This window comes from Amia ocellicauda, chromosome 20 (assembly GCF_036373705.1).
Source record: "Amia ocellicauda isolate fAmiCal2 chromosome 20, fAmiCal2.hap1, whole genome shotgun sequence".
Lineage (NCBI taxonomy): Eukaryota > Metazoa > Chordata > Actinopteri > Amiiformes > Amiidae > Amia > Amia ocellicauda.
Window position 1 is genome coordinate 15289484 of NC_089869.1, and position 12267 is coordinate 15301750.

The following is a 12267-nucleotide window of genomic DNA, read 5'->3' on the forward strand; positions in this document are numbered from 1 at the left end:
GTTTGTCCCTTTTCAGCCACCATACTAGTGAAATCAAAGGCACGGTATCTTAGCAACCACCTGCAACAATCTTGTCGAGACCTCGAATTTGAAAATATAAAAACTGGTTACTTATTACAAAGCCCTCGTATCATTTTGGACACAATGAACACTGAACTAAACGAGGAGACGCTGCAGGATCTGTATGCTTGGATTGATACAGTTCCACTTTCCAGACCGAAGAGGAATATAGCAAGAGACTTCAGTGACCGAGGTAAAACCCCTATCCTTTATAAAACTTGAATTAAATCAATTCGATCGTGTTTTTGGTGTGTGTTTTTTAGGAGCACCAACCTAGTAGGAAAACAAATTATTATTATTATTTACTACATTAACTATCTAAAATGTTCTGTACTGTAGTCCTGTTATCACTGCCAATATTGTATCTGTAGTGATGGCTGCAGAGGTTGTGAAGTGTTTCTTTCCCAGACTGGTGGAGCTACATAACTACATTCCTGCAAACTCTACCCAACAGAAACTCAGCAACTGGGGAACCCTGAACAGGCAAGTGTGTTTATTTGCTGAAAATGAGATAATTAGATAAAAAAGAATCGGCTAATCCATAAATTCCCACCCGGCTGCTCTTGGGGCCGGAGAATTCCTGGGAGAGAGTTGGGAATCTGACATGAGACCAAAACACTGTCATCCACTGCCATGGTGGCTTAAACACTGTGTCACATGAGATAAGAAGAGACACTTAGTCTGCCTTTTTTGTTTTTTTGTTCTGCACTTCATTTTAAGCCTTTCACTTCTGGTTAGGTTCTTGTTTTTTTTGTATTTTTTCTTCAAGTTCTCTACATTGTTTCCCTCATTAATCATGTTTGAAACAGGAAGTGGATCTCAGTGGGGTTCGGTGTCATCTTAGGAGACATGGCCAAGAGAGACATCTCAGCTGGTGGACATCTTCTGTGTTAAAAACAAACAAGCAAACAACAGACCTTGTCCACATGTTGGTTTTGCAGCAGCAGCATGTATATTGTCATTGCTGTCTCTTACAATAACAGTTAATGACAGTGATGCATAATGGGGGGATCTTCAGTATGTAGCTTGTTAGCTAGACTTCCTTTTACAGGAATTGCCTTTTGACAACTGACTTCATAGGAATAATAACTGGAAAAAAAATGTATATTTTTTAAAATTATCATTATTTATTTTACTAAACTTGCTGCTGCTACAAGGGAAATTCATATATATATATATATATATATACACTCACCTAAAGGATTATTAGGAACACCTGTTCAATTTCTCATTAATGCAATTATCTAACCAACCAATCACATGGCAGTTGCTTCAATGCATTTAGGGGTGTGGTCCTGGTCAAGACAATCTCCTGAACTCCAAACTGAATGTCTGAATGGGAAAGAAAGGTGATTTAAGCAATTTTGAGCGTGGCATGGTTGTTGGTGCCAGACGAGCCGGTCTGAGTATTTCACAATCTGCTCAGTTACTGGGATTTTCACGCACAACCATTTCTAGGGTTTACAAAGAATGGTGTGAAAAGGGAAAAACATCCAGTATGCGGCAGTCCTGTGGGCAAAAATGTCTTGTTGATGCTAGAGGTCAGAGGAGAATGGGCCGACTGATTCAAGCTGATAGAAGAGGAACTTTGACTGAAATAACCACTCGTTACAACCGAGGTATGCAGCAAAGCATTTGTGAAGCCACAACACGTACAACCTTGAGGCGGATGGGCTACAACAGCAGAAGACCCCACCGGGTACCACTCATCTCCACTACAAATAGGAAAAAGAGGCTACAATTTGCACAAGCTCACCAAAATTGGACAGTTGAAGACTGGAAAAATGTTGCCTGGTCTGATGAGTCTCGATTTCTGTTGAGACATTCAGATGGTAGAGTCAGAATTTGGCGTAAACAGAATGAGAACATGGATCCATCATGCCTTGTTACCACTGTGCAGGCTGGTGGTGGTGGTGTAATGGTGTGGGGGATGTTTTCTTGGCACACTTTAGGCCCCTTAGTGCCAATTGGGCATCGTTTAAATGCCACAGCCTACCTGAGCATTGTTTCTGACCATGTCCATCCCTTTATGACCACCATGTACCCATCCTCTGATGGCTACTTCCAGCAGGATAATGCACCATGTCACAAAGGTCGAATCATTTCAAATTGGTTTCTTGAACATGACAATGAGTTCACTGTACTAAACTGGCCCCCACAGCCACCAGATCTCAACCCAATAGAGCATCTTTGGGATGTGGTGGAACGGGAGCTTCGTGCCCTGGATGTGCATCCCACAAATCTCCATCAACTGCAAGATGCTATCCTATCAATATGGGCCAACATTTCTAAAGAATGCTTTCAGCACCTTGTTGAATCAATGCCACGTAGAATTAAGGCAGTTCTGAAGGCGAAAGGGGGTCAAACACAGTATTAGTATGGTGTTCCTAATAATCCTTTAGGTGAGTGTATATACAGCTCTGGAAAAAGACCAATCCAAGTTCAGAAATCAATGTTAAGTGGTTTCTGTATATATTTGTATTGTGTTTTTAGGAAGGTTTTTTCCAAATTAAACTTTCATGTGCCTGAAGAAGTGGTAAAGAAAATAGTCTTAAGCACAGCAGGAGTTGTTGAGCCTGTCCTCTGCATGCTCCGAGACAAGATTGAAGAAAAACGTGCAGCAAAATCTTCTCCTGATACACAAAAGGCATGGGTGCAGGTCAGTCAATTTAGACCTGGCTGTTTTCTTATTTATTGTATATTTATGTGAAAGGCATAGTAAATTGTGTACTGTTTTCTTACCTTCTTGGTTTGTCATACAAATATGTGGCAATTCGCACCATAAACATTAGACTAAATATGCTTTTTATTATATTCTATGCTTGTGCTTTCCTCCCAATTTGAGTGGGAGAGCTGATGTAATGAATAGGTACGTACTTACACATTTGTGTTGTTCTGTTGTTAGGATTTGGAATATTACAGCGCCAGAAATGAAAGATCCAAAAAAGGTAAAATAACATTTTGAAATAATCTGTTTTCTAATATTTAGCAGAGAAAATAAACATATATGCTGGGCATTGTGGTGTTCTTATGAGTAATATTTGTCACCTATAGTGTAGGAAGAAGGTGCTTTAGGTAGCTTAAAGACTAATTGAAAAGAGAGAAACTCTTAATTTTGATTTAATTATGGATATGTTATGGAAAGATAGACAGTAATGTTGAACCACTTGGAGTAGGGCCTGGAGGCACAAAATCCTATCATTTTAATATGTAGAAAATTAGAGTGAATTAGGTAAATATTACACTCCACACATAAAAACAGTGGTTTTAAAAAAGGGAATAAAACAGTTTTAAAATCACCACTAGACATTCACGTTTGCTGATGTTTCCTGGGGTTCTAAGACAAACAATTTAACCTAATGAAATAGATTTCGTTTCTTAGCTTTTTTTCCACAATAAAAATGGTCAATGCATGCTCGGGGGAAGTTCCCTTCAAATGTGACTTACTCAGACAGGATTTCAGGGAAAGGAGAGTGCTGACTGAAACTGTGGTTCTGATGAAGTCACATTACTGCACTTGGTCTGGACTATGATCAAACAGTTCCTGCATTTGAACGGGGGAGGAGAGGACGGGTGGTCACACAATCAGTGGTTCTTCTTATTTTATTATCCATCCAGGAAGATTTGTCGTTTGTTTGGAAATTTTCTAGACACATTCCAGTGTCTTAGTACTGCTTTGCTAGAAGACATGCCATTGAACTCGGGTTCCTTTACTTGTGCAAATAAACATCTATTAGAGCTAAAAAAATAAAGTGTATCTGTGTTAGATAAGGCAATATTGAAAATTCTGTTTTTACATTGTGTTCGGATTTGTTTTGATACTGGATTAGTGGATAATTTGCTCAATATATAATTTTTCAGTACTTATTATGATAAAGAATTAAAACCACACCCGTTACTAATGAGTAATATTCTTCCTGTCTGAAGTTTGCACGCAACATTAATGACTGGAAAAATGTTGATCTTGATGACTGTAACAGTGTCAAATTGCCTCTTCCTTTATTGTTAAGTCTTTGTGTGATTAATTTTATGCCCATAAGAACTGACAAATGCAATTCTATTTTTATGCATAGATCAGGTAACATTCCTACAAAATTCATGCAGAGCAGCCTCAAAAAATCTAAACAATTATAACTGCCTGTAGGTATTGTGTGCTTTTGCTCTGTATTGACATGGTTTCTCATCTCATCAACTGGAAACTTGATTCCAAACATAAACAGACCCATAAACAGTCTCATATAACTGCTTTGTGAACACACGTGTGGTCACTTCGCCTCCATTTTATTTAGGAATGGAAAGAATCAGATTGAGACAGAAACTCAGCTCTGTTAACCGCACTACAAAACCATCTGACGTTTCTTTCCACAGTTTGAGGAGCAGAGGAGTCATGCCTGAATTCCTAGTCCTACTGATTCGTATAGACTTCCTCGATGTATTATAGGGTATGGCTAACTCCAGAATGAGGTCACTTTTGGTCCAATAAGCAGCAGAGGGAAATTGTGATCTACAATTATTTACCCAGAGGCTTCGTCTGATAATCCAGTGTGCAAAGCGCTGTTATACCGGAACCCTGTGCTCACTCGGGTGTTACTCTCCTCATTCTGCCTCAAGGAGAGTGGTGCTTAAATAAATCATCTGCATTTAAACGCTAAGTGAACATTTCACTGGAAACAACTACACTGTAATTTAAATAACATTGCTGTACACCCCAGTTGTGTTTTATGTAATGCATGTCTTCAGAATTTAATGCCTAAATATAGATCAAGGACATTAAAAAATGAATGAAGAGTCTCACTTTTGAATCATTGGGAAGAATTAGAATAATTAAATATGTAATGGCAATCGGTGACGTCCAACGCACAGCACACTGATCCTGTTAGCGTATGTTTGAGTTCAGTAATCAGTTGGGTGATACCAAAGCCCTCCTTCAAAGACCACCATCAAATCCCTGCTGTCTCTGTTACTTCAGGTTTACATCCTTTTCCTTCTGTCCTTTTGACCTCCGTTTTGTTAAATTGGCCAGCACAGAGCCTAATTACTTGTCTTGCTGGCCAAAGGAATTTCCATGAGTCACTATGGGCAATGTAGATGTACCATTAAGAGGACTCAGAAAATTACAGGGGTTAAAAGCTTTAGAAAATAAATAAAGAAAGAAATCCTAATTCTGGGGTAAGTGCCTTTTGTGGCCATCTGAAATCAATCCTGTGTAAACAGACAGTTTAGAAAACAGCCAGAATTAAATAGAGATTGCATCTAAAATTGAGATTATAATGATGGTTTTAATTGCTTTGCATAAGAATACCTGATTAACATAATTGTATGCTTTAAACAATGTATTACGGATTGATGATATATATACACTACTGCACTTCTGTAATGCAATTTTGTATTGATTTGTATTCCTGCACTGTTGTAATGCTTGTGTAAACTGTTAGTCACCCTGGATAAGGGTGTTTGTCTAGGAATAAATATATAATAGCAAATACTGTCATGTTTTGTTGACATAAAGATGTTTTTAATATGTTGGGCAATCACAACAGATTGCACCACGCTGACTTAACTTCCATCTATTTGCTGTTTAAAATAAATATTTACCCTGCACTCCATTTTATTTCCATAAACTTGGGATAACCCACTTTCCTCACATCACTATGCAAATGAAGTGAAAGCTTGTGATAGGGAGCTAGGTGCAGGACCAAATGGGATTCAGTACTTTCACAGGAAACTCGGTTATTGCTGGTCACCAAGGTGCTAGGTACAACCCCCTTATGGTTACAAGACCATCAGTGGTTGTTATTTCTGGTATTAGAGATTGAATCTTCAGACATCCTGCATTAATACACCACTTTGCTTCAGTAATCAGTGCCATTGCTTAGCCAAAAGACAGTTTAGGCTTGCTCTCAGTAACTGAATGTTTCTAATTTGTTCTTTGTAGTGTTGTTATATAAGGAAACAGAGCATGTTCAACTTTTTATTTGGTATTACATTTCCATGAAGAAGCAGGCATATATTTAAATTTCCCCTTAAAACCTAAGTGTGTGAACACCCGATCCCTCTCTGATTGTATTCATTTTGGCCACAGCTTTCTTATAGGCTGTTCCATGTCACATTTTGATTTTACTTTTTGTGTTTGATTTACAGAATACACACAGATGCCAACAATTCAATCTTACAGGACTCAAGATCAGAAAAGGGGGGAATGGACATATAATCAGACCGACAGGTACCTGACCTGAGCATCAAGTCTGCTAACAAATAAATAATAATTATAATCAACTTGACCCTTGTAAAATTGTCATAATAAATATTTTTGTATTTAGTATTTATTGCACAACGTCTTCTTAGCAGAATATTTGCCTCTTGTTTATAAGAAAAAAAAAAATATTTTCTCCTTCCTTCAGTAATGTTAACCACTTCTACCTTGGGTTTTATGGGATTGTGAGAATTGCTACACTGGTACATTTACCGTGAAAGGCAGGATTTAAATTGTTAGACATCATGGTGATATTTTCACTTAATAAAATGTATTATAGTCAATATCACTTAACATTTGAAATGTGGCTCGTGTTGAATTCACCTCCCAGCAGTAATCCAAGCTCTGTGGACCCTGCGGTCCACCTCCTCATGGATGAGAAAGAGCAGGCCCTACTCGCCCTGCAGGAGACCGTGGAGGTGAGCCCGGAGTGACGATGGGCAATGTGTGGTTGTGTCACTGCTTTGCATGTGTCAAAGAGGAAGAGAGATTTTGAAAGCCTGTGAGGAAATACAAACATTGCAATATGTTCTCTCTGTGTCAAAGTTATTGCCATCAAAATGATTTCAGCAATGTTAACGCCATCCTCCAGTTTTTAGAGGAAGGAGAACTAAGTTACATCATGTCTCTTGTACATGCAAGCACTCTTATGCTTTGGTTCATTTATGGTATCCAAAATAACCAGTTAGTCCCTAGTATTGGGTTTTACAAGACTATATGACATAACAGACTATATGACATAACACTGTTGCTGTAAATGCACTGGATTATTATAGAAAGTCAGAAAAGCCCTCTCATCAAACCATTGAAATAAATCGGCACAATTGAACAGGACTGCTAACAATCTCTGGTTCCTTTTGAGACTGTTTAAGACAAATTAAGGACTTGAACACAATTAAAATAAAGAGTAGTGTATATTACCCCTTGACACAAACCAGGAATTCATTTTTTGTTTTGTTTTATTTTTGTCACCATCAACCATCAGGTGATGACGATGACACTTCCCAAGTTTCCTATTATACACTCTGGACAGGAAGTGAAAGGATGTAGATAAACATATTTTGTGACCCTGAGGTTCTTAAGGATTCAGCTTTGTTTGGCAAGAACAAAAGACCGCATTGGCAGAAAACATCAGCAGTGCACATGAATCACATCCGTTTTAATCGACAAAACTGTTTCTCATTGAGGTAGAAGTTTATCAAGAAGTTTATTGTGCTTTGAGTCAGAAATAAGCTCTACTGCACCTGTTTTTAGCGTCACTTTGAAGAGATCGGATGATTCAGTTATGTCACTTGATACTATGTAGGAAAATATCTGGATTTAGTCTGTATTTAATAATGATTCCTAACTTGTTGTCGTTTACAGATATTGCAAATGAAAGTGAACAGACTTGAGCACCTTGTGCAGCTGAAAGACTTGCGAATTGAAGATTTAACAAGACACTTGGAAAGATATAAGGCAAGAGCTAATATGAAATGAATACCCTTCTATTCCAGACTAGTTGGAACTACAGAAAACAGCAGTGTGTGTATATATATATCTCATCACCTGCCCATATCCGTCCACTGCTGGATGAAGGCCTTCCCGAAAGGATCTACAGTTTCCCTTTTCCATGTCACGCCTGCAAAGTTTATTATTTCATCTTCCCATCTTTCATCTGATCATCTTCTTGGTCTTTTTTCATGTCTTGGGATCCAATCGATAGCCTCCTTTGTTCATCTTTCACCTGTTCTCCTTTCAAGGTGTCTGGCCCATTGCCATGTTAGCATTTTCAGTCTTTCAGTGATGTCACATATTTTGGTTTGTTTATTTTCCAATCTCTTCTTGTTATTCCAAGCAGATATCTTCCCATGCTTCTTTGTGTTGCCTGCAGTTTCTATATCAAGTGAGCAGGTTTCACTGCCGTAAGTGAGCACTGGTAGTATGCTTTGATCAAATCATTTTCTCTTCAGCAAATGGGTACATTTCCTTTCGACAGTGTGTGGTTTCCATTCCATTTTCACTCTTCTTATGATTTCTTCCATAATATTTCTGTCTGCACTGATTTCTTGTCCAGGGTAGACATAACTTGTGGCTTGTATGAGTATCTGTTGCTACTTCAATGTTCTCAAATGTAATACAGCTGTTAATGTTATAAGATTACATAACCACTGAAGATTCCTATAGGATGTCAAAGAAGCAAGAAGCTTCCTTTATAAAATCAGGGATCACATATACCTCTGTATATTTAGATTTATAGCTGGAAATTTGTTCTCAGGGGAGGTATTTTCACTGCGTTGATGCTACTATGGTATTATAATTGTGTAAATCTTTATTTTTCTGAATCATAGTATGTCTTACAATTATGTGTTATAGTTATAATTCCTTTCTGTCCCATTTCTGTGCGTTAGCAATACATTTCATCATATCCATCAAGCATCTAACATTGATGGGGTTTATATATATCTATTCAAAATTAAATTAAAAAATCAATCATTAAGAATTGTTATCATTACATAATATATATTCTGTGAAGTCAAACTGACAATGAACGGATATATTAACCCAATATTAGCACTGTATTAGTCCTATGGTTGTCTAATACATTGTCTGAATATTTTATCAATAGCAATTTTTGTGTGAACTGATTAAGAAACAGGGTTGCCAACCGTCCGTAAATGTACGGACAGTTAGTAAAAAAAGATCTTAATTTCATCTTGTCCGTAAATCCGTAAAAAAGTCTGACTGTCCGTAAAAATGTCCCATTACTACTACTTCCTTCATTGCTACATTTCTGACTGCCATCAAACTTCCCTCGCAGTTAGGAACATTATTTCAACAAAAGTTTAGTGAAGAGCATAGATAGGTCAATGTTCCTGACAATCAAACGTGTTAACCAATCTGAGGACGAAGTAGGCGGATCCGCCCAAAATGGGGGAATCAATTGCAAAGTATTAATTGGAGAAAAGATTTGTTTACATCGCGCACTTCCTGGTTTTAGAAATTCAATGGGCATTGCAGCACATGGGGCTGGAATTGTCCATTGGAGAGGATGTTACTGTGTGTCATGAGCCTTGGAGATCTGCTTTTACTAGCCAATCCACAAAACCCTGTCTCAGGCAGCAGGAATAGATCAGCTGATAAGAGTTACAGACACTGAGCCAGCCAGAGCCAGAGAGAGAGAGAGAGAGAGAGGCTTTTATAATTCAGCTATAATAGATGCTATTGCTATGTATGTGGTATCTTTGGATTCAGAACAGCTATGCATGTACTTATAATGCAGTATATATTATATTATCATATTATATATTATAAGTGGAAAATGTGCAATAAAGTAAAAAAATAAACAGAATTAGATTTAGGTTTTTTCCTAGCAATGGAAAACAGAATCTGATTCAGATTGGGCACCCATTCTGCCCAGATTTACCCCTGCCAGTGCCCCTGGGGTGCAACTGGACCAAACAAAGACTCACAGTGCACTTGATCACAGGCAAACAATCACACACCTTTACCAATTGCCCCTCTGGACACAGCAAACCCCCAATATTTGGATAAAGATAACTGTAGAAATGCATAGTGTGTGTGGTGCAGAAAGTCATTTTCTATTGCTTCTGGTGGTGTTAGGGATGTGCGGAGCCATGCTAGCAGCATGAAGCATTATGCATTTTCTAAAGCTAGTCAGGAATAGCTCATTTCCTCTTACAAAGGTCAACAGGGCAGCTCTGCACCATAGGGTGTTTATACTCATTTTATTTTGACACTTTTTTAAGACCAAAATAGAGGTGTCAGTAACAAATATGGCATTTTGGTAAAAATAGTCCAACTAAGTCAGTCATGTCAGTAAAACCTCAAATGTATGGTTGGCAACCCTGGAAACAACCAGTGTTTTGTTTGTATAAAGCAAATACATTGTTAAATCAAAGCCAGCCCATGTCTAGAGACTGATTAATGGCATTCTTTCACAACTGACACACAAATCAGTACAGATTTGACAGGCTGGTCGTTTTTTCTTGTTTTATGGTTCAGTGTACAGTCTGGGAATAAATGCAGTCCCACAATGAATTCTGTATTCTGTGGTTTATTTCAGCAGCACGTGTTTAGCGAGATATGTAGAAACTTGCTTAGAAGTTGCTTTATTGTTAATCTTTCTCAAATTCCGGTGTTATTAGTGTGGACACTGATAAGCTGCTGTAGATGTTATAACAAGCAATGTTAAGAGACACTCCTTATGCCTGACAGTGTTTTTTTTGTGGGCTAGATGAGGACAAAGAATGAGTAGGTCAGTATGTTTACGAAAATGTATGTACACAAACACATTCATTTTTAATTTTTTTCTTGCCGAAGTAAGGACAAGTCCTCTGAATGGTGAATATCTTATGTCCAATGTACACGAGGACTAGCACAGACCTCACCGTGGAAGAATACCAAACATATTTTAGTAATGTGAGGTCTGTCAATATTCATTATAGCTGAAGTTCATAGCAAACAAAGTACATTTTTCAAATAGTTATCTTTTCCAACAATGCAGAATGTAAATATCAATAGCATTTCAATAACAGCTGGTGTCAGTTTATTTAACTTTTTTTAAATACAATAGTTCACACTGTAGGCTACAGCTTGAAATTTTAACAACCTTGAGAAAATTTTCCTTGACCTTAAAAGAACTGACCTTTTCAGTAACTTCTTAAAGATGAAGTTAATTGCACAATTTAAATTGACGTCTTGTCATATTGCATTGGATGAAGCAGTAATATCCCTTCACTGTTCAGCTGTCAATATTGACAGGATGTTATTATTAATGTAGTTCTTGTTTTCAGCTTTTGTGCACAAGATTGCCCCATCGATCTTACAAAATTTGTAAATATTCAGCAACACAAAGTCATGGAGCCATCACTGAAGGGAAAAACAAATCTGAGATCTTGTGTTAGGAGAAACGCTGAAGGAAATGAATCAGAATGTTTTAGTTATGCTTTGGTGGATTTAGGAAGACAATATTCTTGTTTAAAAATTCCTTAGATAAATCCTACCTCAGTCCAGGTTGTGTCACCAGATTTTGGCAAGATAAGGCCACATTCTCAGAGACAGTTTATGATTGTCATTCTGCTGAATAAAGCATTGCTTGTTTCTGGGCAATTTGAGTCCATCCCCTCCACTGCTACAGCAAAACTTTCATATGACGCTGCGCCTTCATAATTTTTGGTGTAGCAAATGGAATAAATCAGACTGGTTAAAATATACATTCAGTTTATATGGCCAAGCCTTTCTGAAGGTCCCATGGGCTCCTCATCAGCTGTAAACCTGGTTAGCACACAACATGTTCCAGATGTCCCAGAGAAACCTGAGCCTGCCCTCTTTCCTGTGAGAGAATGGAAGACCCCTGACCTTCAGCTCTCATAGTACCACCACACTGACAATACTACCAAGTCCTGTAATTAGTACGTGTCTGTTGCCAACTTCTAAAAATATGAATTTGATATTCTCCCCAAAGTCATTTTGTGTTCTTCCTTCACTCTAATGTATACTGTCTGCTCTTGCTGTCTCTAATCAGAACAGGACTGTGGGCAAACTAGCCCTCCAGCCTATTATTAATAAACTTATTTCATGAGTTCTCTTCCCTGGGGATTCAGTTGACCAAAGATTTTGTTGTTGTTTGCCCCCCTGCACCAGACGGTGCAGGCCAATGTGGAATTACTAATACAGCACTACCTCATTCTTTACAGGAACTTCAAAAGGACTGAGTGCTGGACTGGGTTTCATTATGACACCCTAACCTTTACTGTTTTGAGCCCCCGGGGTTGAAGTTAGCTCCTCACTTTGTCATGTAGATTAAAGCTGAAAACCGTGGCACACTTACATACTTGAGAAATGCAGCTTCCTTCAAAGCACATCAATGCCAGGGGAAAGTGAGTATTGAGATTGTGGCAGACTCACCCCACAGTAAGAGAAAACTCACATTACTGGTTCAGTCACATTTT

The 12267-nt window shown here is 38.1% G+C and overlaps 1 protein-coding gene across 2 annotated transcripts; it reads left to right on the forward strand.

The window, feature by feature from the left end:
* The first annotated feature begins 42 nt into the window (after nt 1-42).
* On the forward strand, nt 43-10326 carry spef1 (sperm flagellar 1). Of its 2 annotated transcripts, none has more exons than XM_066693559.1 (7): nt 43-253; nt 432-547; nt 2558-2719; nt 2966-3008; nt 6202-6283; nt 6645-6732; nt 7679-10326. In XM_066693559.1, exons 1-7 carry the CDS (start codon nt 145-147, stop codon nt 7790-7792), a joined length of 714 nt encoding a protein of 237 aa, XP_066549656.1. In that variant the 5' UTR covers nt 43-144; the 3' UTR covers nt 7793-10326. The 2 variants fall into 2 exon arrangements, with proteins under 2 accessions (XP_066549656.1, XP_066549657.1); XM_066693560.1 differs by having other exon boundaries at nt 6648-6732.
* Nucleotides 10327-12267: the final 1941 nt, after the last annotated feature.